At 47.6% G+C, this 24,758-nt stretch overlaps 1 protein-coding gene across 6 annotated transcripts in view; it reads left to right on the top strand.

The window, feature by feature from the left end:
* The window catches only part of mprip (myosin phosphatase Rho interacting protein), a 31,449-nt gene extending 7,837 nt beyond the window's left edge, over window positions 1–23,612 (top strand). Inside the window, exons 4-25 of one of the 6 annotated variants that reach the window (XM_040176497.2) lie at window positions 6,575–6,726; window positions 6,805–6,889; window positions 6,976–7,144; window positions 8,340–8,775; window positions 9,604–9,730; window positions 9,897–9,983; window positions 11,096–11,152; window positions 11,248–11,316; window positions 11,402–11,491; window positions 11,902–12,011; window positions 12,568–13,108; window positions 13,328–13,453; window positions 15,169–15,228; window positions 20,066–20,213; window positions 20,378–20,495; window positions 20,867–21,026; window positions 21,113–21,226; window positions 21,347–21,433; window positions 21,520–21,682; window positions 21,968–22,053; window positions 22,370–22,435; window positions 22,899–23,612. In XM_040176497.2, the coding sequence (XP_040032431.2) occupies window positions 6,575–6,726; window positions 6,805–6,889; window positions 6,976–7,144; window positions 8,340–8,775; window positions 9,604–9,730; window positions 9,897–9,983; window positions 11,096–11,152; window positions 11,248–11,316; window positions 11,402–11,491; window positions 11,902–12,011; window positions 12,568–13,108; window positions 13,328–13,453; window positions 15,169–15,228; window positions 20,066–20,213; window positions 20,378–20,495; window positions 20,867–21,026; window positions 21,113–21,226; window positions 21,347–21,433; window positions 21,520–21,682; window positions 21,968–22,053; window positions 22,370–22,402 (3,018 nt within the window). In that variant the 3' untranslated portion in view covers window positions 22,403–22,435; window positions 22,899–23,612. Of the gene's footprint in view, window positions 1–6,574; window positions 6,727–6,804; window positions 6,890–6,975; window positions 7,145–8,339; window positions 8,776–9,603; window positions 9,731–9,896; window positions 9,984–11,095; window positions 11,153–11,247; window positions 11,317–11,401; window positions 11,492–11,901; window positions 12,012–12,567; window positions 13,109–13,327; window positions 13,454–15,168; window positions 17,530–20,065; window positions 20,214–20,377; window positions 20,496–20,866; window positions 21,027–21,112; window positions 21,227–21,346; window positions 21,434–21,519; window positions 21,683–21,967; window positions 22,054–22,369; window positions 22,436–22,898 lie in introns of all 6 variants that reach the window. The other 5 variants (XM_078102999.1, XM_078103000.1, XM_040176496.2 and 2 more) reach the window with 5 other exon arrangements.
* Window positions 23,613–24,758: the final 1,146 nt, after the last annotated feature.

Here is a 24,758-nt window from a genome sequence, read left to right as displayed (position 1 = left end):
ACCACTTCGTAAAGCTTTTGATAGCATTTAATTACAAAGGTCTCTTGAGATACATTCGAAAAAAGATTCCAAAGATGAAGGCAAATCCACTCAAATAAAGCTGGCCGAATACTGGTACGTTTCACAGACTTCGTCTGTGTGATGGATGTAACACGTTGGCTAGTTGTTGGATTGTTATAGGAGGCGCTATGGAGCCTGTTTACCGGTCTTGTAATCCTATAATACGATTACATTTAGCACTTTACATGTGTGTGCCAAGCCTAGCTTGGGCATTTTTATGTTGTTGTTCATGGCAAAGAATGCGTCGCCACGGCAACGTCATTCCACCAGAGTTTAAGAGCTTCGCAGGCTGGGATCATCTACTTCTTACGTTTGCACTAGTTTCATGTCGACCTGATTTAGCTGCCAGTGGTGTACAGCTGTCGCTGCTTCGTACCCCTCCATGCAGGAGGTGTGTGGGACGCCCCCCTGCTGCTCTCCCCTGGGAGGCTAAATGATGCTAACGGCTCAGAGCCTTGTCTCCACCTGGCAAATCGGACAGAGCGGATCTTTATGGACAACGAGTTGGCGTTCGGTGCAGTACTTGACCGAACAGTTTTGAAGAAGCTATAATTAAAAAAAAAAAGAGTACCTCCACAACAACAAGAGCTGCTGGCCCATCACTAAAAGGAACCTGCAGGTCGGTGAGAGAGTAATGGACGCTGAGGACGCTTTACCACCAAGCAAATGGAGACATGGCACCGTGCATTCTCAGTCTCAGGACACCCAAGGCAAAAGTGGACTTGTGAGACGGGCCCAAATTACATCACATTACAGGTCATTTAGCAGACGCTTTTATCCAAAGCGACTTACATTACACTTTAAACCCATGGCTTTTTTCACATTTTGCCCGGGGAGCAATTAGGGGTTAGGTGTCTTGCTCAGGGACACTTTGACATGGGACATGGGGCAGCCTGGAATCGAACTACCAACCTTGTGCTTCCCAGCACACCTTCTCTAACCCCTGCGCCACGACGACCAAATCTAGTCTGGAGTCCAGCAGCAGGCCTGCTGTGGAGCCTCCGTCCACAAATGAGTTTTATTGCTACCAGCTGTTTAAGCCCCCTGCAGTAAGGAAATGTGATCTGGTTTGCTATGTGGTGTCCCCGATACACTCGATGGGTTATTCTGTCATTGTGTGTTTCATGGTTTCTGTTTGTAATAAACCTAATTTTGTGGGAGTGTAAATAACCCCACAGACGAGTAATGGAATGAGACTTTTATTTTGAAAGGAGTGAGTGTGGGCCTGATGGTATGGCTACAGTAAAAAAAAGAAGCTTAATAGTGAATGGACCCGTGTGAGGCAAAAAGCTCTTACGGTGGTGAAAATGTACCAGTTTATAGAAAGTATTCTGACAAAGGGAGGAAAGTAAGCAGTCATTTCACCAGAAGTTTCATGTAGCTTTATAAACGGGGATCACTTGGTCATCTTAAGCTGTGTTTAAACCTGGTGAATAAAGTTGACTTACTACAATGAAGGTAATCATTTAATGAATACGGTTCAAACGTGTGTGTGTCTGAGTGTAGTGTAGAGAACAAGTTCTGAGGTTCAAACAATCCTGATGTTTTTTCTTTTCTTTGTTTTATAAAATATTGTTCTTTATTTATTGTTGATGCAAATCTCCCGGTCTGCTCCATCCTAACGGTCCGTCATTGGATTGAGATGTGGTCACTGGGGAGGCCATTGGAGTATTCTCATGTTCGGGGAACCAGTTTGAGATGATGATCTTTGTGACATGTTGCATTCCCCTGCTGGAAGTGGCCGTCAGAAGATGGGACACTGGTCATAAAGGGGCGGACATGGTCAGCAGCAGCCTGAACCATTGATACAAGGCAGCATGGATCCATGTTTTCATGTTTACTCCAAATTCTGACCACCATGCTACAAAAGTCAAATCTCAAACCCTCACTTCGTTCAACCCAATGCGTGCGAGGCATTTCAATTACTGGCATTTTAGAGCATCCTCTCTAGAGAAAAGACAACCAAATCCCTGATGTGGGTCAAACGTCGCTCTTATGAAGATATGTATTCAAGCAATTTACACAGAAAAAGGAAAAACCCCATATGATGTATGTATGTATTCAATCCTCTAGGACGGTTGCAAAATTCATATAATAATAATAATCCTTACAATTTCAATAGCGTCTGCAGCTCTGGCTCTAATCATTCCTACGGTTTCAATAGGCTCCTCACGTACTGATTGGACGAGATGGGTAAATCTGTGTAAATGTAAGGGTCCACAGTACATGTCAGCACAAAGCTATGAGGTTCAAGGTTTTCCCCGTAGACCTCAGAGGCGGGATAGCATCACGGTAAAGATCTGGGGAAGGGTACAAAATAAACGTGCCAATGAGCACAGTGGCTTCCACACGGGAAAAGATTCCCAAGCATTTCGATGTATTATGAAGCATGGGTTGGCAACGCTGTGGGAGTAGGCTGTCGCCCTTCGAAGCGGAAGGAGGAGAACAAGGCGAATAAGCCCTCAGGGTTTCAGACATTGCGCTGATGCACATGGCTTTGAGCCTCGTGTCAATGCAGCCACACAACTACACAGCTGCTCCCCTTGTTAACTCTCAAACAACTCTATAAGAAAGGATTTGTGACTCCAATGTTGAGAAGATGTGCAGGCCTTTGACAATGAACTGGCTAACAGCATGAAGACACTGGTCCACCCTCTCCTCTATCACCTTCCCTGTAGCTGCTGCTGTGAAGGGACCAGCGCAGGTAGAGGAACAATCTGCACACTCTCCTAACCCTTAAAATACATGCATCCATCCTTCATATGGGGTTAATCTCTGCTATCATTGGGCGGGGGTTGGGGTACACGCTGGTTGCCAGCCAATCGCATGGCTGAAAGCAAGACAAGCAACCATCCACACACCTACAGTCACCAACCAACCTGATCCCCAGAGCATGTCTTTGGGCGCTGGGAGGAGCCTGAGTACCTGCAGAGAACCCAGGCGTAAGTCTGTCCATTCTTGGTTAAAGTCTCTGGTCTCGCCTTCTAAATTTCTCTTCTTGGACTCTTGTATTACATACAAATACATGTCATTTTTGGGCTGAATGGCCTCATGTGATGTGGTTGTAAAGGACCACTGTCACATGAGGCCGACTTCCTGTGGTCTCCACATGGCGCGGCAGATGTCTTGAGGCCAGAGTCTCCTGTGGTAAATCTCTTTGTGGTCCGTGAGGTGACACGGGGAGGACGCTTTGCGTGTGGTTCCACTGTGTAACGTGTTCCCAGTGACCCCCGGACTCGTCTGCCGTTGGGTTTTCCTCCCATTGTAACAGTGATCCCACAATCACCCGCCTCATTGTCTTTTGGTCTTTTCATGTGCTCCACGAGGCAGAAATAGTTGGGCAGGAAAAGGGCTACTTTGTGCTGCGGACCCTGAGGGGATGTGTGATCTTCAAAACCTGTGAAAAAGAAATCAACAAACGAGAAAAAACCGAGGCCCATCCAGGCCATGTCACAAATCCTCTGCACCCAAATTGATCTTATTTGTAGGGTCCCTGCTACGACTACTCGTAGAGCAACCGATTGTATTGTTATTAAGGCCCGAGCTGACTGAAAGGCGGGTGAAATCCCTCTTGTTTACTGAAGAATTCTTATTATTCTTTCACCACTCGCATTTGGCTATAAAGAAATGCCTCTGTAGCGCCCCCTGCAGGTAAACCGTCCCACGCATTTTGCCACCGATCATTTGCTCTACAAAAAGCTCAATGATGGTACGCAATGCATCTATTCAGATCTTCCGCCCTGTTTCTGTTTTCCTGCAGTACTACCGGTAAATAGGGTTCTTTAGTCGGTTGTTGTCCGTGTGTTTAGTCAGTCTGGGATCAGGGTGTGTATGCCTGCTTATCCCAACGTGACACTTTGAATCTGAATCCTCTTGAAGAACGAGCTCCAGGAACCGATGACTTTGTGGGCTATTTTTTATCCTGCGGAATGTCCTCTGAAGCGACGTCATGTTACAGCCCGGCTATTTTCACTGCGTGTGGAGGAAAAGATGCATTCCCATCGAAAGCAGCATTCCTCCTCCAATGGCCTTATTTGGTGAACTGCAGTGAGCTTCCCCGGGGACCAGGGAGAGCAGGAGAGAGGGAGCATACCCTGAAGCTACAGGGGAAATGTTCCATGCCCCCCAAAGACAGACGTTCCTCACAGCGTTGCTGATGATCGGATCGTTGAATTGATTATTATTTCATTATAGCAGCTGCTCTACATGGCCACTGTCCCAAAAACCATTTAAATGTTCTAAATGAGTCTGGTGCTCTGGTAACCGCAAGGTTGGTGGTTTGAGCCCCGACTGCCCCATGTCTCATGTGGAAGTGTCCCTGAGCAAGACACCTGACCCCTAATTGCTCCCCGGGCAAAATGTGAAAAGCCTCGGGTTGGATATGTAATGTAAGTCGCTAAGCGTCAGCTAAATGACCTGTAATGTAAGTAAGCTATGAAATATTTTAAATGCTATCCTTCTATGTCATAGTAATAGTATCATAGTGTCTGTTTAACAATGAGAATTATTTAAATTCATAAAACATGGTTAGATTTAGAGTCATTTATCCAGAAGGACTAACATATAGTGAGACCACCCTGCAAACTCTTATTTTCATGGTCAGTGACCAGTCGAACGTGCCGAAAGGCTGCTTCTGTCCCACATGTTGTTATTGATAGTGCTGGGCAACAATTACAATTATTAATCGTGAATAATCACATGATCTTTTCTTGCAATTGATTGCACCTTTTTTTGCTTTAATCGCAAAATTGACAAGTGAAAGTAATCTTATTAAATATCACTTTACTTTTACATATTTTATAAGTATACGTTTAGAGGTAAATGTATTTCAAATATAAAAATTGAAGCTGTGAATAGTGAAAAAAGGTATTTCCACATTTAACAGGAAGGTATTCAGACCATCTGTCTTTCTGATGCTGTGCGTCTCTCTTTTTGTTCAATCAAACTAGACTTTTGGATAAACTTGCTGCAAAATAGTCTGAGAACGGCCTCTGTTGATCTGTCTTTGGTAAATAAAACCGTTTTACAGATTGGCTCCTGGCTCAAGTGAAGCTAGAGATCAGTTTCAGTTAGGGCTGAAAAAAAAATCATTATCTGCACATTATATTATTATTATTATTATATAACTATTATTATATTACCATCCTAGCAAATATGGATGTTAATTATTAACCATGCAACTGTCAAATAGAGATTGGCCAAGTTATGCTATCATCTAAAATAACATTTTGGATTATTCCAAACAAAAAAACTGCACTGGGGTTCTTCCTCTGTTGAGGAAGGGGGGGGGGGGGTTAAGGTCTCTCTTTGGGGAATTTTAGCTTTACAGATGTGATGGTCTAAGGACAGAAGATGGTGTATGCTGCGCCCACGACCCCCCCTTCACTAATTATCACGGTGTATTAGAACACAGGGACATTGCTTGTTTTGTTCCATTTATTCAATGACATATAAACAGTTCAGTTTGTCTTTCCTTACAAGTCAAGTCTTTGACTAACAAGATGTTGTTTCTTTAAAGGAGAAGAAGTTCTTCCACAGCATTTTAGCTCTCAAGTGGGATGCAACGTCACTGCCGTATTAGGCAAACCCATATCAGGCATATCTTAATAGGGCTGGATCTGGGTTCTGTTCAGTGGCCTTAAAAGGAGCTGGAATGGGACTCTTCACCTGTTTCCATCTGTAGCAGCAAAGCCTGATAACAGCCGCAGGGTTCAGAGCAGACACACTGTATGAAAAATCATTAAGCAGCATATTTATTCAACGTCTGCGTCTCAGCCTCTGAATTATTTAGCAGTGTTTCCCTACCATTTAAAAAAGATTGCGCCCTGCCCCCCAAACCCCCCTCAAGAAAGTGCGCAACTATGTCCGTGCATGCGCACACGTGGCACACGCAGCAGACTGAAAACACCAGCGGACAGACTATTATCCCCCCGTTGCCCCCCCTCCCAAAAGCTGGAAACACTGAACTCGATTGGGTAAATTCTGTTGATTGGACATGTTTTGAAAGGAGACTCTCTGAAGCTCTGAAGAAGTGCCTCAGGGAGCCGGCACATAGCAGCCACAAGGCACCTGGAGGACTCTGACCATGAGAAACCAAACTCTCTGGTCTGATGAAAGAAAGATTTATGGCCTGAAAAGTGCCAAATCTAGAGGAACCCAGCCAGCACTCATCGCCTTGCTAATAGCACCCTTACAGGGGTGGTAGCATGGTGATGGTAGCATGGTGGTGGTAGCATGGTGGTGGTAGCACGGTGGTGGCAGCACGGTGGTAGTAGCACGGTGGTGGCAGCACGGTGGTGGCAGCCTGGTGGTGGCAGCACGGTGGTGGCAGCACGGTGGTGGCAGCACGGTGGTGGCAGCACGGTGGTGGCAGCACGGTGGTGGCAGCACGGTGGTGGCAGCACGGTGGTGGCAGCACGGTGGTGGCAGCACGGTGGTGGTAGCACGGTGGTGGCAGCGTCATGCTGTGGGAGGTTCTTCAGCAGCTAAACGTATATTGCTGTGTCTCCTCTAGCCAAGCACGCTGCCACAGGGAACAGTGAACATGAACCTCTGCACTGACGTCATAGACTCCGAGCCCAAGACCGGCCAGAAGAACTCCCTTTGCATCATCACCCCGGACCAGGAGTACTTCATCAGAGGAGAGAACAAAGAGATCATCAATGGGTTAGTTTTCCAGGTGTGTCTGCTGATGGGTCGGGAAAATGTGATGCGCACGTAAAAACATGTTTCCACTGTTTCCAGATGGAGTGAACAGCTGGTAGTGTACCCCCAAACTAACAAGCAGAACCAGAAGAAGAAACGCAAGGTGGAACCGACAACCTCCCAGGTAATTCATCTTACAAAGGACACAGCAGGTCCCTGGCATCACTTGGGTTTCTACTCCACTTGACCTGTTCCATTGTCCATATCCAGGAGCCAGGTCCAGCCAAGGTAGCAGTGACCGGCTCTGGCATCCCGGAGGCGGAGAAGGTTCCAAACTCAAGCTCCCTCATATGGCAGGAGGAGCTGAACCAGAGAGAGGCCGAGGGGGCTCCAGTCTGGGCCCCTGACCTGCCTCCAGGATCACCGCTGCCCCCTGCAGGTAAGGAAGAATACCATCTTTATATGTTCTATATTTATATAGGACCTCTGTGTCATGTAGCTTCATCCTCAGCCGTGAGCCTAAACAACGCAACGCAAAAGGATTACTTACTAATTTACTAATTACTTACTAATTTGGCAACTGTTCTGCAGACGGTTGCTGAATTAGAAAACATGGAGGATAGCTGACGAGTAATGTGAGCTGTGTGTGGGCACCGCGAGCTGCACGATACATCCTCGTACCTTATGTTGCGACTAGTGAACTTTTAACAAACAGCATACAACAACATGTGCCCAGCAATGCACTGATCAAAGTACATTATGGCGAAGGATACTTGTATTTTTTAAGGACAGTTCCCTCTGGGGACAAGTACGATGTGAAGGAAGACCCATGTGAGCGAACAGGCTATCAAACTGTCCTGTAGAAGTAGGTGAAATTCACCGGTCTGTCTGCCGGTGCTATTTTGTACCCAGACGCGAGGCGTTGGATGTGAGTAGGACTTCCACAGGAGGTACATAGGTGTTAGTCTTCCATGGTTGATGCAGAGGAAAAACTATTTAACTGTTTTCAGGGCGATAAGCCACGCCCCCTCTTCGGGGCGTCTTGCTCAAATGACGCGGTTAATGCGGATTGACCAGAAATGGCCGCCCGCGTACTCGCCACCCACTGCATATTCTTGAGAAAAAATAGCTGTTTTGAAGCCACACCTACTTCCATAGGGAAGCTGTAAATATGGCAGAATGTTCCACACACCAGTAGATGGCTTTTTGACAGAAACGTCAATATTACCACATTAACAGCATTGATGCATCGTATCATTACATTTAAGTCTTTACATTTGTAGCTCAAAACCCGGACCGAAAGTAACTGTCCTGCAGTAGCATGTAAATGTAAATGTTTATATATACATGAGGTTTGACACGTGGATTTGTTGACATGTATGAAATAAGATTACGAACGTTTTCAAGGCGATCAACAACAACAGAAATACCGGAAACGGCGTCAATTTGCACGTGTCCAGGTCAGGGCAATGCTAGCTTTCACTGTGCGGGTTAGAAAACCGTTACGTTATGTAGTTTAATGGAGACTCAACTTCATCATCATCAAATAAAAAAAGGTAACAAATGTGATCAATGATAAGTATTAAGAATGCAGTGGAGAGAAAATGGTTCTCATGATTGTGTCTCTGGTGTAGTGGACCCTGCGGCCCACGGCTCTGACTCTGGCTCACTGAACGGCGACGAGGTGGACCAGGGTGGCCTCGCGCTGGCTGGCTCTGCTCCTCAGCCGCCCAGAGACCCGGTCTCCCCGACCGGCTCCTGCTCAAGCTCGGGCGGGGTCCCACACTGCCTCTCCCCGGCCCCCAGCGACCCCTTCCCCTCTGGGGGCTCCCTGCTCTCCAATGGCTCACACATCAGCGGCTCGGTCAGCTCTCTGGACTCGGACGCCAGCGGAAGCACCGTGACCAGCACCGACAGCCACCCGGCCAACCAGCGGGGGGGCCACTGCTACAGCCACCACGACCATCCCCGATCCCGACGGCTGGAGGCAGAGGCGAGGAAGGCCGAGAAGAGGAGCCGGTTCAGGAGCCCCGACAGGCCGGAGATGAAGGTCGTCCAAAGCCCAGAGAGGTCAGCGTCCGCCCGTCTTCTGCGCTGCTGCTGTTCCATAAGCCGTCAGCGTTTTTCTGTCCAACTCCTCCTCCTCTGTTGTGTCGGTGCATCTCTGGTCTCTCCTCGTTCCTCTTGTCTGTGTTTTCATGTAGCAACAGAGTCACTTCTTGTTGTGAGCTTTACCCAGCATGCAGTTCGGCGAGGAATTGTTTTTAAATGTGTCACAAGCTGTTGTGTCGTGGTGTTTTACCCTGTTTAAGTGTGTTTGTTGTGGGTTGTTCATTGTCGGTATAAAGTTAGAACCGAGACTCAATCTCAACACGCGTGAAACAAGTAGCGACGACGTGTGAAAATAAATTCTGCCGCCTGCCGAAGAGCAACGTCAGCAGCGTGACCGCGGTATGACCGTACGTAAACCGTCCTCCTGGCGGTGTGTAACGTGCACCTGGGTGGATTCCTCTGCAAAGTTATCCGCCGTATGTTTGTTTTACTTCCAATGCAAAAAGCTCTCTCCATCTCCATCTTCTGCCTCCTGGCTAACTGGCTGCAGGAGCGTCAGCTTTGTTCACTTCACACTGAACCATGTTAACTGGGTTAAAGTACTTTATCACACTGTCGGCCACATTAATAGATTAACGAGCCAATTAATTCACATCTGCACATGGACAAAGGACACATAGGAATGCATTTCAAAATGTGACATTATTTTGTGTTTGTGTGTGTAAAAAATTGTCAACGGCTTCCAAAGTTGAAAAGACCAATGATATAAGAAATACTAAATCGGTTGTAATGGGTTTAATCCACCAGTGTGTGTGTGTGTGTGTGTGTGTGTGTGTTTATTTGCAGTCGTTCCGGTGTTATTGAGAAGTTGGAGGCTTTGGAGCTGGAGAATCCAGAGAAAATGGAGGTGGAGGAGTTGAGCAGGAGGGGAGGCCGACAGGGCCGGAGTGAGCACAGAGGCTTCCACAGAGAGGTAATCTGTGGTAGTGGGTTCACTACCGACACTTATATCCCACAAACAAATCTCATTACGTAGTAAACACGTGTGTTATCTCCGTGTTTTACATGCTTGGTATCAGATAGTCAAACAGGGCTTGAGATGTTTTAGTTAATTAAGCTCAGTCCCCTTGTGCTGGCAGGACGTGGGTCTGGACTTTGCCTCCTCTCTGCCACCTCTAAGAAGAGCCAAGTCCCTGGACAGAAGGACCACTGAATCGGTCATGACGGTAGGTCTGCTCCTTTCCCCAAACCTAAAAATCCATGCAGCTTAAAGGTGTCTTCTGAAGGTCTATGGTATGTATCAGTAGTCTCTCTGGCAAGGGTTGAGACAAAGACACCAGATAAAAGCATCCACGGTGACATTACTGTGTCCTTCTGAGGCCCCGATGCGTCAGGGACACAGGACGCGCGGTTATCTATAGAACTGTAAAGAAGATCCAGGTGGAAACATTTATCGCCACAATATGTCAGACATGCGAGGAGTTTGGCGGTTGGTGCGTGACAGCAGACAGTACGACAGGACAACAGGAATGAAGGACGACGTCCACCCGATACGCACCCACAGGCTTTGGGTCGTGCTCCTGCTCACGCCGTGGGGGTTTAGTTCAAAAACATCAAGGATTGAAGATGGAGAAAAAAAAACACATTAAATGTCATCAAAGCAATTTCTTTCCAAAAAAAAAGGTAAAAAACTTCCATTTTGAGTGAGGAAAGAGCCTGAAAAAGCGAGAGAAATGGGTAATAAATGGCGCTCTCCAAGAGTGGACCGTGGAAGTAGTTTGTGTTCATACGTCCCACTGGGAGCACCGGCCAGTCCAAGTGTGCAGTTACAACTCTCCATTTACTCCCTAAGTGGTGACATTATGACCTTCTGGACCTCTGCTCGTAGAGATGTTCTCTTTACGCGTGACCTCCAGCCTCTGCAGCTCATCCTCATTCGGGTTCCTCTGCTGCGCGTGTTCATCGCACCCAATGCCATGTGGCTCCTTTTTGCTTTCCCGTCAGCCCGAGAAGTGAAAACAGGTGTTTACATGTTTGTGTGACCGTGTGTATCACAACTTACCCGTCACACGTGTGTGTGTGTGTGTGTGTGTGTGTGTGTGTTATTTCCACCGTATGAAATCACACTGCAGCGTATTCCCTTCTACCATGGGGTTTGATATATTGTCACTTAGGACGTTTCCCATGAACTTTAGCGCTATTTTAAAGTAAGTGGCCGTACTTTCAAAAAGAATATTGACTTGGGAAAGTCAATATTTTGCATGTTGAACAGTTTGAAATAGCACAGAAAAATGATTGTAGTGCCAAACATGTTTTAACAGGTTTGTTTGTTTTTTAGCCGGACTTACTGAACTTCAAGAAAGGTTGGATGGTGAGGCTGGATGCACACGGCCAGGTGAGCCATGACGTTTGAATCAGCCGTTGTTCAAGGATTGATGTGGCCAAATAAACGGTGCATTACTCTCCCATTTGTCTGTGTCCACGTTGTAGTGGAAGAAGTACTGGTTTGTTTTGACGGATCACAGCTTGAGATACTACAGGGACTCCATTGCCGAGGAGGTAGAACCTTTACTCAATCACGTTGTTGAGCACGTCTTGTCCTTATTCCAAGTTGTCCACATGTCCCCTGTTTGTGTTCCGTCAGGCCTCCGACCTGGATGGTGAGATCGACCTGTCTACCTGCTACAGTGTAACTGAATACCAGGCTCAACGCAACTATGGCTTCCAGATACATGTAAGGAGCTTTGCCTTGCTGGGCTACATGTTCTGCAGGCATTTTAATATCTCTGTCTGTCTGTGACGTGCGTCACGCGATTAAAGGGGCAACGCCTGCTGTGGTACTTTAATGTGATACCATGCTTCCACCAACTAGCTGCATGCATATACATCAATCAGCCTTCCTTGGAAGACATCACTTTCTGTATTTTGGACTCATTTTGAGTGTAAATCTGAAATGTTATTTTTGATTTAGACACATTGAATCTGCAATATGAAACCAGTCACGAAAAGTCAATAAATCCACATACTTTTTAAGTTTCACCATGACATCCTTAAACCAAACTAAATCAGAACCCCTGGAAGTGATTTGGTGTTTGCAGCACATTAGAAATAGGATCACATCTTCATTTGATGTGAAATGTCTAGACCCGGGAGGGAGTGCACACCCTGTCGGCCATGACAGCAGGTATACGCAGGAACTGGATCCAGGCCGTCATGAAGAACGTCAGACCCTCCGCCGCCCCTGATGTGGCCAGGTGAGTCCTGCCGTGTCAGCACTACCGTGCATGCCTTTTAACCCGGAAACAGGATTCTGCCTTGAGATATAAAGCTGGTTGGGCCTCGGCACGCCTCACCGCTCCGAGGCCGTTCTTCTGTACCGAATACGCCTTTACAGACATATTATAACAGATGATGATTGGTAGCAGACACTTTGTCACTTTGCTACTCAACTTTATTCATATGGAGGTGTTCTGTGTGCACATAAGTAGACAATAAATAAACCAATGAAGGCTTCACTGGATACACATTGTGAAATGAGCATCAGTAGATCTTATTTGCATTACAGGTCATGTGTCAAACCCGTTATAGTTATTATTCGGGCTGACGGGGGGTTTGGGGTGAATCACTATGATAGAGTTCAGGAATAAACATCTATTGCCAAAATATGTTTGAAATACAAGGAATGTGACCGTAGCTGGCGAGCCAAAGAAGTACCGGTCTGACCCACTGGAGATGGGCGCTATGTGGCCCCTTACCTGGCAGCCTTACCATGCTAACCACACTCAGCCCGTTTCTCTCTCTGGCTCCCAGCTCAACGGAGGCCGGCGGCTCCTCGGGTCTCCCGGAGGCCGCGGGGCCCGACGTTACGCGGGACTCCATCTGCTCGGAGGCGCTGCCCGCGGGGAGAGAGTCCACCCCGGCTGTCGCAAAGAGCAGAGCGCGAGAGCGCAGAAGAGAAGGACGCTCCAAGACCTTCGACTGGGCCCAGTTCAGACCCATCGCTCAGGCTCTGGCCCAGCAGAGGGCCGAAGAGGCCGGCGGCCTCCGCGCAGACCTGGACCACCTGGAAAGAAGCGTGAGAAGAGAGGACAGGTGGAGGAGGCGCGAGTCTGTGTCCGGCTCGTCATCGGAGCAAACGTCCGCTCACCAAGGAGGGAGAAAAGACTGCGAGGGTGGAGACGCGGCTCAACAGAGCGCTTCACCCGTGGGCGGGAAGCAGAGGGTGGAGGAAGAGATCGAACAGCACTGGCAGCAGCTGGAGAAGACGCCCATTCGGGAGGAGAGGAGAGTGCCTCTGCAATCCAGAGACACTGCTGAGCTACAGCAGCTGCTGGAGAACCACAAGCAAGGGGTACGTTCACGACAGCCTCCTCTCTGCAGTGAATAAGAAGCGAGACGCGGGTCATCATTGGCTACATGCACAAAGAGCAGGATGGAGGCACTCAACAGGAACACAGCCACACTCTCACCATTTGAAACTGTGATGCTTTGAATTGTTCAGGCCAAACAATGGTCCTTAATTAATTATTTAATTAATGGTAATTAGTCCGCTCTCTCCCTGCTGCTGCAGATTGAAGACCTGAAGGCCCAGCTGGAGCGCTGCCACCAGCAGCTTGTGGACTCAAACAGGCACAAGCAGGAGCTGGAGCTGCAGCTGAGAACGTCTCCGGATGTCCGGACAGGTTACATCTCTCCTGTGAGTTCAAAGTCGATTCACACTGTTATGATCCTGTCCTTAATGACCGGCGTCTTCTCCTCCACGTTGTAACATTCTTTGCATGTCGTACTTTATTGTAAGAAAACATCAAACAAACTGATTTCCAGGCAGCAACACGGCTCCACAGATGCATGAGTTCATTGCATGTTAAAAACCAGTGAGCTCTTATTACTACATTGGCTTCTACTAGTTACTCTCCTGCCTCTGTATCATACGTTTGCACTGTATCTGAACTAATGCTAGTAGTGACTTTGTTGTTGAGTTGGTTATGGACAGAAACTTAAATATGGTTAAAAATGTGACTTTCAGAGAGAAAACATGTAACTGAAATAGAGATCCTTTGCACTTTTAATATATGTATATATTATAAGCCTCTGACGTTCTTACACGTGTTGTTTTCCACTCATTTTTCAGTTCTAATTCAAAATGGGAAATGGAGTGAATAACGATTAGAAGAAAAAAATGAATTGTCCTTTATATTTTCCTTCAGAAATCATAAATGTTTATTTTACAATAATATTTACAGATTTGTTATTATTTTTAATCTTTTATCTTGTTAATCTTTAAATGAATGTGTCATTATACATTTGAGATAATATACACTGCCTCACCAAAGAAAAGAGCCTTTAGCTTTGATTCGCTGTGGCATCATTTCAATAAGCTTCTGCAACGTCACAAGACTTATTTCCATCCAGTGTCTCACCAACATCTTGTGTTGATGACGGCAGCAGCTTAACGCCTCCTGCAGCACCTCTATGGGGTCGAGGTCTGGACTCTGTGGGGGCCGACCCATGTGTGAAAATGATGTCTCGTGCTCCCTGAACCACTTTCACCATTTGAGCCCGATGAATCCTGGCATTGCCATCGTGGAATATAATTATATGACCTATGTAACCTGGTCAGCGAGTATATTCAGGTAGTCAGCTGACCTCATCCACTGAGCACATACTGTTGCTGCCCAGGCAGTAATTATCTAATAGGAGGCTATTTGCTTAGTAAAATCCAGCTGGCAGCTTCTTTACCTCTTGGCTTGTTTTGATGTATTTTGCATGGACGTGAGATTCTCTTCTTCTATTAACTGCTGTGCATACCTGCTGTTTGCTCTTCATTAGTGTGATTGAATACAGGAGCCACGCGTTGGCAACACGTGGGCAGAATGTCTGCGTGTGGACGGATGGATGAATGGATGGTTTTCATTACTGTTCGATGATTTAGTTGGTTATGTTTGAGCTGAAATTAGGCTTCTCTGATTACAGGTTGTAGTGTCTTGCGTTTTGTTGGGGAAATGGAACACTTTTATGGAATTATGGAGAACATTTGATAATATATTTTGACATTTGATCTGACGTTTGGTAGTAGTATTCACTGTTGTCTTAGTGAGACCTTAGAAATCCGTTAGTAGAACCTGGTATACCTTCAAACCCTGAGTGGTACTAATATTGCATCACTTACCACATTAAGTAACTTAACCCTTTAATGTGCATGCTTTTTGGGAATAAACTAATCTGGCCATTTCTTTTCTTTGCCTTACACCATTAAAACCTCTTTAATTTGTTGTCAATCACTGTTTGGGGTAATGTGGGAAATCTTTTTGAATGGGGGAAACAGTCAGTAGTGAAAAGGCAGAACATGATTAGCAAGCTTCACGTCTCCCCTGCTGTGTGTTAATCCACTGTCTGGTCCCCTTTCCCAAGCTGGAGCGCCCTTTGGGTCTGGAGGCTGATGTGACGCCCCAGACGAAGAGGCCCGAACTGGTTAGTTCTCAAGCACAGAGTTTAACAAGGAAGTACCAGGAGACCAAAGAGCTCCTGAAACTGCACGAGCTAAAAAAGCGTAACATGCAGGCACAGCTTGGCCCTGCGCTTTCTCACCCCCCCATGAAGGAACCCTACCTCTCTGAACCCCCAACAGCAGCGCCCGCTCTGGGAGGCCCTCCCCATGAAGTTGTTCAGAAGACGACTAGCTTCCCGTCCGAGGACAGCATAGGAGCAATCCAAGAACCAGACAGCTCTTCAGCTGGTAAACCCCTCTCTCTATTGGAGCTGGAACAACTGTCGGGATGCCGTCGCTGTAATGAAGAGACAGCAGAGACTCATCAGCTTCTGAAGCTCTTGGAGAGTTGGAAGTACCAGCGGGACAAAAGGAGCTTAGCTGTGGCAGGAGGAAGCATCCAACAGTACCAAACCTGTTTTTTTACCCTGGAGGATTTCTTTAGCAAGGTTGAGAATCCACGCTTTAGAAGCCCATGTAGCCCACTCTTAGGAACTGATGACCATTCAGAGGCAGACCAGGTGACGCATGGGATGCTGTCCCAGAGGATTGACCTTTGGACTATTGAAAACGGGGCATTGAAACAACGGCGCCAGCAGATAATTAATCAGCTGATTGCGGCCGACAGGGAAATTGACAAACTGGAAGCGGAGTTGATTGGCCAGCAGGGCGGCAGACAGCATCACACGGGCAGGGAAGAGTTGAAAGGTGAATTGGCGGGAAAACAAGCATACGAAATAGACCGGGGATATAACGAGAGGGAGCTGAGTGAGAACGCGCTGACTACGTTGGAGAAGCTCGGCGACACTGAGAACCAGCCGCAGTCCAACGGTGCTGATTATGGGGAAGAAGAGCCCAACAAGGCGCTCCTCCAAGTAGCGAACGCGATGGTAGTTTGGATGAAGGCAGACCCTCAGTCTGCAGAGCAGCGCATTTTGAAACTTGAAGCCAGGAACGGTGAACTGATGACATTAAACCTGGAATGTGAGACGGTCAGGAGGATGGAACTACGAGAAGCAGAGAGCAAAATAAGAATGCTGAAAGAGAAGGCAGAGGAAGTTGAAAGGACACTTAGCCAGTGCGTTGAGGCTGACGATGGCGGACTTATGAAGCAGCCAGTAACAGAGGTTGAGAGGAAGTCCGGCGCCATTAATCAGGTTTTACAGATGTTAGCAAAGGTAGCGGTTACTGTCGACGAGCTGCTCTGGGATCTAGAAGGCACTTTACTCGGTTATTCAAAGGAAGAGCCACTCCACGTGGAGTTGGGAATGGGGGCGGGGTTCTGGAACCAGCTGTTGTTTTCCTCTGAAATCCAATCAGAAGAGAAGACGGACGGCTGTGCGGCGGGTTTGGCACAACAGATGAGGGCACAGACGCGCTTGATGCTCCTGACTAGAAGGACTTCTCCACCAGCAGAAGCTGAGATTGAGCGAGTGACCGAGCAAGACGTTGCAGCCATGTACCGGTGGCTCGAACAGGAAACGCGTGCTTTTATTCTTAGAGAGAAAACCGATACTTTGGCGGCCAAGTCAAATGTTTCAACGCAGGCGGCATCCAATGTGAAATTGGCCAAAGATGAGCAGGTTGTGTCTTTGGCGCTGACAAGCTTTGCTTCTGATGACGAAAAGAAACTGACCTCTCAGCATCTGTGGACAGAAGCCCAGATGTCCTATGTGATCTCCAGGTTGGAAGTCCAACAGGAGAAGGAGTTAGACGAAAAGCAGGCAGAGCTTCAGATTAGTCGTTTAGATTGTACATATTGTCATGAATTGTGGAAAGCCACCAAAGATCTGCAGTCCAAACTGGCAGATCTTCAGATTCAACCATCAGTGGCTTCTTTGAAAAGCGCCGCAGGGCACAAAGCGTCTGTCAGAGGAGGAAAGCCCATAGACGCACCCAACAGATCCAATGAGCTCGATGACGCCATCGCCAGGCACAGCGAGGAACTCGAAGATGTGACCGACAGCTACGAGCAGGAAGCTGACACGTTGACACTGCGCGTCCCCTCAGAAGAAAATGTGAAAGAGATCAAATCTCTGGCTAACGGCGTGGAGAACATAAAGAAGAGGACAACGCCCATGGAAACGTTTGTCGAGGAAATGGAAGAGCTGAGGAGCACAACGAAGCCAACAACCCCAGACGTGAACTCAACAGACGAGGACCCGCCGGCCCAAACATCCCCCCCCGAGGAGGCCGTCCGAGTCCCTGCTGACGTGACCCAGGAGATGAGACGCGACATTACAGCTCTGCGGCTGAAATACCAGAAAGACCTGGAAAACCTGAAGGTGGAAGCGCTCCTTCTTCTCGCTGTCCTCCATCCTCTGTGGCATCCTCAGATGCCCCTTCCTCGCTCAACCCCCCCCCCCCTCGTTTTGCCCCCTCTATCCTGTTATTTGTTCCTGAAACCACTTTTCTTTTCTGTTGCATGAAAACTAACCTGCTCCGGGTTAATGTCAGACTTGATGTTGCATTGTTGTTATTGTTGTTATTGTTATTGTATCCGCCTCTGAAATGAGTTCCAGTCGTAGTTCAACGTGCCTAAAAAATCAACACATGTTCAATTCGAACCATACTAACTGAAATACCCATCATGCTTTATGTATTTAAAGGCTGGTGTCTATTCAGTGTTCTTCTTACAGGTAACAAATCCCATGAAAAGACCAAAAGCAACCATGTTGTTTTGGAAACGTAACAATACTGTGTTTGATCACCAGGTCAGGGCATGTTTGTTATGCAGCTATTGTTTGATCAAAGTCCACAAGCACTGCATGGAGGAAGAGTAAGCAGCAAAAATGACATTTATAGGAAATGAAACGTGTTCATCCAGTTTTACAGCCGCTTCTTTAACCACAAATGTCCATAGAGAAGATCAGTGTAACCAGGGCAATGGTCCTAGTCTCACAATAGTGTGTTACTACGTTCTCTCCTCCTCCATCTGGCCATCGGCACAGCGCTTCACTTACGTTACAGCCTCATTCCAAAAGGGATTCAATTCACTTTGTTCCACAAAATTCTACACAAGAAACCCCATGATGACAAAGTGAGACATGTTTTGAGGAACGTTTTGCAAATCTCTTAGAAATAAAGAACCATGTACACAAGTATTCACAGCCTCCTGTTTCCACTGATCATCCTGGAGATGTTTCTACATCTTGGCTGGAGTCCACCTGCTGTGTTCAGGTCATTGGACATGAGTTAGAAAGACACACGTCTGTCTACATCAGGGCCCGTGGAATTGTCCGTAGACCTCTGAGGCAGAATTGTCTCGAGCCACAGATCTGAAGACGGATACAGAAACATTTCTGAAGGTCCCAACGAGCACAGCGGCCTCCAGCATCCAGAAATGGAACCGGGGTTTGGAAGCAGCAGGACTCTTCCTAGAGTCACTGTGGAGGGAGGAGAAGCTTCCAGATGGAGAACCGTCTGTGCAGCACTGCACAAATCAGGCCTGCATGGTGGAGGGGGCCGACGGAGGCCACTCCTCGGTACAAAGCACCTGAAGGCACCTCGGACACCAGAAGCAAAACTCTGATTTGATTTGACCTGAAAGGCCAAGCGCCACGTCAGGAGAGCAGCCACGGCTCATCAGCTGGCCAGCAGCGTCCCTACAGTGCAGCATCACGCTGTGGGATGTTCTTCAGCGGGAGGAACTGAGAGACGAGTCAGGATGGAGGGGAAGGCGAATGCAGCAACGTACACAGACATCCTGGAGGGGAACCTGCTCCACCGCGCTCTGGACCTCAGACTGTGGACACAGTTCATCTTCCACGGGGACAACAACGGAGTAGATGTCTGAATGTCCCCGAGTGTCCCAGAGTCCTGACCTCTCTGGAGAGGTGTGACATGTCTGTGCACCGACGCTCCCCATCCGACCCGATGGAACCTGAGAGGTTCTGCAAAGAGTAACGGGAGAAACTGGCCAGAAACGGTGTGCAAGCTTGTAGCGTCCGACTGGAGAAGACTTGAGGCTGCTGCCAACGACAAAGCATCAAGCGAAGGCTGTGAATACGTTTCTACATGTTCTATTTGGGTTCTTTAGTTTTAATACGTTTGAAAACATTTAGATCAAGCTTTCTTCGCTTTGACGTGAACCCATTCTGGAATGCGGCTGTAACATAACAAAATGTGGACATGTGATGAGATGAATATGTGAGCGCTGTCATCACAGTATGTATTTACACACTAGATGCACAGCGGGACTTCTAATTCAAACCTGATGTCAGAGCAGGACGTTTACCTGGGGGGGTTCAGCCATGATCGTAGCTCCCTGGGTCGGAGCTCAGGGGGCTTCATCTCAGCACTCTGGACCTCCATTTCTCCAGTGGCTGGTTCTAGATCGAGACAGAGGCCGGTGCACAGACGAAGCCCCCGGATCAGCTGCAGGTTGCTGGTTGAGGTCTTTAGTTGGGTTTGTGGAACGTTGCGCACTAGTTATATTACCAGTGTAATTGCAAGGTGATGGCAAACAGCCCTTCGCTGAGGGCCGTTTGAGCTGAAGTATCTTCAGCCCCACGTTACATCACAGATTTGCACTTGAGCTGCAGGCTCAATACATTTTTCATAAACGTTATTGATGAGCGCTTTCCTCTCGGCGGGAGATGCCTGCGCGGTCTTACCCGTCTCTCATTGTGTGTTGTGAAGCCTCTCTGTACTCACTCAAGCTCCACTTTCCCACCGCTAACAGGCTGTAGCTTGCACGTTGTCCTGGATGAAGAGGGCCTGTGTTGTGTGGCCCAGGGTTCCTTCGCTCAGCGGAAGCTTTTGGTCCGTGTCCAAGTGGCCCATGAACTCATAGCTGCTCCATGTGTTCCTGACTCGTAGGCCACCTGTGAGAGGGGCTTTACTGCCATGGAAGTGTCCCATCAGAAGGTAATAGATGAGCTGCAGAGGAAACACCAGAGGGAGCTGGAGAACCTGCATGAGGAGAAAGAGCGACTGCTGGCAGAAGAGACTGCAGCCACCATTGCTGGTACCTAAATCCAATAACCTTTGACCTAACAGGATAGAGCCCAGATCGCATAGAGCTGCTGTCGTGCTCATTTATCACTATTGTATTTGCTCACTCTACCATGGTAATAACACCGATACATAATGAGGTTGTTGATACTTATTCAAGCTTTTTTGTTATTTTAGCAATTGAAGCAATGAAAAATGCCCACCGGGCCGAGTTGGAGAAGGAGCTGGACAAAGCTCGCAAGGCCAACAACAACACGGAGAACGCAGACATAGAGGAGATCCGCAGACAGCACGAGTAAGTCGTCCGAATAATATCCATGAAGGTTCTCTGGTCAATTGGGTTCTACAAATTCGACCCTTCTGTCTGTGTACTAATTAAGATCATATGAACACAATGAGGACAAAGGTCTGTGAGGACAGTGCTGAATGGAACACACCCCACAGGAGGTTCACACTATGGGATGGACTGTAGAAAATCCAGATTTGTCTAGAGATTTATAGTATTAGACGTGGATCTGGATCATGGGAGCTTTCATTGTGCTGACAAAGTGCTCGGGCGTCAGATGTTGCTGTTCCTTGGACGTCTGTGTACTTTGAGTGCGTTGCTTCGCTGGATGGAGGCGTAACGTGGAGCTGTGTTCGCTGTGGCGCCGTGTCGTGTTTCAGGGAGGAGCTGTGCTCTTTCCAGCGGGAGATTGAAGTGTTGTCGGATCAGTATTCCCAGAAGTGTCTGGAAAACGCCCACCTGGCCCAGGCGCTGGAGGCCGAGAGGCAGGCCCTCCGGCAGTGCCAGAGGGAGAACCAGGAGCTCAACGCACACAACCAGGTGCAAACACACACCCGACACACAGTTCAGGTACACACAAGTACGCCCGCCTTTCTGCTTAACTCCTCTGAGCGGTTTCCTTTTAGGAGCTGAACAACCGGCTGGCAGCAGAGATCACAAAGATGCGCTCAATGGCCTCTGAGGATGGAGGGGGGGACACGCACACCACGATACAAGGAAAAGAGCTCTACGAGTTAGAAGTACGTTCACTCAGAACCAACCAGTGGGTTGTAAAGATTCACAGAAAGCTGGTGTACAAAGGCATTTGTGTTAACACGTTTGTTAGTGGCTTCATGTGTCACCCCAATCTTCTTATCTAGGTGATGTTGAGGGTGAAGGAGTCCGAGGTCCAGTACCTCAAGCAGGAAATCAACTCCTTGAAAGAGGAACTCCAAGCTGCCCAACGAGTACGGTGCTGTTTACGATATCACTTCCACCTGCATGAGTTCAAGAGATGACATGAGGGCCCTTCTTCTGAAAAATGTCTTTTCAGGACAAGAAATATGCAACGGATAAGTACAAGGACATTTACACAGAGCTGAGCATTGTGAAGGCCAAAGCCGAGCGGGACCTGGGTCGGCTCAGAGATCAGCTGCAGGCGGCTCATGAGGCGCTTGGCGAGGCGTCGCTGGAGGAGGTGGAGCGAGGAGGCTACGGTAGGAACAAGGGTCACATGATCAAACGTATGTGTGCACATTGTGAAGCCGGCTGCAGAATATTTGTCATTTCAAGTCACAGAGAAGTGAATTGAATCGATGCCCCTAAAGGACCACGTCCAGCGTGGGGACGCAGCAGCTCCTTCAGCCCCTAATGGGCAGCTTAACGGCTCCCAAGTCAGGGGGGTCAAAATGGCTGAATGATAACACGAATATAACCAAATGTGCTGATCAGGGACGACCCGAGGACTAGATCTTATGTCTCTAAACGCATTTCCTTCTTAGATATCATGAAATCCAAGAGCAACCCTGACATCCTGAAGATGGCAGCTGCTGCGGCCAAACGCTCCGAGCGCACGATGAGGTCAAAGGTGGGTTTGTTTTAGTCCATTTAGGGTCAAAGTGATCCCTCATCCTGCCGTGGCTCACGGAGCTCTGTCACCCATTGTGTCTTATTGCTTAAGCAGCAGCGCTTCACCGATCATTGACCTCACAGGCTGATGTGCGACTCGCTGCCCTCTACTGGCTGCCTGCAGCACTGCATGAGTGTAGGGCGCCGTCCTGCTGGCGCCTTTCCTACAACCAATTCTGTCTCATATTAAAGCTGCCGTCTTGGGATTGTGATTCGGATTAAACACCGCGGTAGTCTAACTCACACTTGCTGGTGTTTTCCCCTTCTGTCCTCAGTCTGTGAGTCGAGACATGCCCTGGGACAGTTAGGGCGGCTGAGGACGTGTAGGCCTCCTTCTTTAGGTAAACCAAAGCAGACGCACAAACCAGTGACTGAAGCACGTCCACCTCTGAAGCCCTCCATAGAACAGCGGTTCACACAATGAGCATGGGGGTTCTGCTTCACGGACGGCCGGGTCAAGACTGAATGACGATGCTCAGATATCACTTGCTATTTAATCATTACTAGTCTACCAACTATTATTGGTCATATATGTTGTGAATCAGTCAATCATGACTTACTGCTGAGCCCCAAACCAACAGAAATGTTGAAATAAAGTCCCACTGGAGCACCAGCATTCATTGTGCTCTGTTCTGCTGTGACAATAGATACAGCGATCTGGAGAAAGCTTCTTTGTTTTAGCTCAGTTTGGCAGAGGGGTAAACAGCTGTAACGGGGTGCGTTGTGTGATCACTGCCTGCTCAGGAACACCACGTCTGTCCTTCGCTTCATCATTAACATCTGTTTCTCTCTACACCTTTGCAGAGTCTGAAGGAAGGGCTGACGGCTGAGCAGAGACTCCATCTGTTTGAAAATGAAGACGCTAAGGAGTTCTGAGGAAGACTCATCATGTATACCGACCTTGATGCACGTTTAGAGGCCCACTATATTTTAGCTCTGCAATGACTTTAGTTACACTACACACTGGTCAAACACAGCTCACATATTATTAAAGAACCATGTTATGAAGTTCGAGTATCATGTCTAGACTTTGCATTCCATGCACTTCAGTTTACTGTGACATTTTTTGTACTGTTATTTCTTCCTGCCACGTCTCGCTGTAAATACTGTTTTAAACTGAGCATCTGTTCTGCATACATTAAAACTATGACCGTGTAAGCTACTGTTTTAATTTGATAGACTATTGCTAGCCAAACACATAGCTGCGATGCTAACCGCTGAACACCACTATTATCGGTGAGTGACGCGTGCTCTGCAGAAGCATAGGAACGAGTGTGGTGTCCAGGTGAAGGTTCCACCACTGCGTCAGCTGACGCGCTAGTGATTAAAGTCTGCATCAGAAAGCATGTGACCCTCTGGCTTCCATAATAAGATCATCCTTGGATAAAATGTATTTATTTAAATGGTTTGGATTTTTCTTTCACGTTCCCATTCCTTTGTACTCTATTATTGTAAATATAAAGCAAATATACACCGACTGATTACAGGTTTATAGGCAATAAATATTTTTGCACCCTTTGAGCTGTGGGATTGATTTGAAACTTTCAATCAGCTGTTTTTACACAGGAAAATGATTAGTATAGATATTTAAAAAACAGTGAGTAAGAAAACTCCTATTTAATGCATTATTAATGCTCTGCCACAGGTTTGAGGTGTAACCATATAGCCTATTTCCTTTATCTTACATAATCCACCATTTGTCAGTGAGGGCTATACATCCCCTTCCACCGCTTAGGAGTCAGGACATCAAACCGCCTTCTTCAGCTCTGTGAGCGAGCCGCATGCAGGCTGATGCAGAGCGGCGTGAGCGGGCAGGGACGCACGGTTTGACCGTGGACCCCATCTGTGGGCCACACGGTCCATAAGAACAGTGTTTTCAAACGGGCGGCGATCGGTGACAGCGGAAGGAGCAGAGTAGCGCTTGTGAAGGTGGAGCTGCTGCGTTGTGGAGTCACGGGTCGGATGGCGCTGGGAGGGAGGTGCTACAGTCCAGGCCTCGGACGACCACATCGGGGTTACTTGAGTGTCATAAGCATCACTTTGGTAGCAGAGCCTTGGGGACCCCAGTGGCGAGAGGACGAGGTTCAGACACAGATCCTCTCCAGGTTACGTTCTTTAATAATAATACTAATACTTTAGTTTGTTATAGCGCTTTTCTTGGTACACAGAGACGCTTTACACTGTAAATCTAAGGGAGGATGAGAGAAGGGAGAGAGCAGATCCTCAGACACCCAGTTCCTGGAAATAAGAATGGGATGGTTTACTGAGAGGTGAGAGGCTGCTTCAGCCAAGGAGGGCAGTCTCTGTAGAAGCCTGACTGGTGAGGGTCAAGAAGATGCTTCTGGTGGAGATAAGAGGAGAGTTGGTTAAAGATAAAACGCTCTAGAGTGCAGACTTGTGATATAAGAGAACAGAAGGAAGACTGGGTAGAAAGGAGGGTGTCTTTTAAATTGTGCATTTAACTGGACGATGTGGACGCTACCACATTATCGTCCTCTTTATTCTTTATGGATTTAGCCCTATCCATTAAAATACTGTTTAATTGTTGTTACTGAATCAAACCTCTTCTTCTCTGAGTTAAAGGTTTTCTTCAGTAACATTCAACATGTGTATTTCATCCAATAATATAAATAAAAATTAGATTCACATGTCAGTATAATCAAG

This window comes from Gasterosteus aculeatus, chromosome 5 (genome assembly GCF_964276395.1).
Source record: "Gasterosteus aculeatus chromosome 5, fGasAcu3.hap1.1, whole genome shotgun sequence".
In the NCBI taxonomy this organism is placed as follows: Eukaryota; Metazoa; Chordata; class Actinopteri; order Perciformes; family Gasterosteidae; genus Gasterosteus; species Gasterosteus aculeatus.
This window is presented reverse-complemented; position numbering and strand designations above follow the sequence as displayed.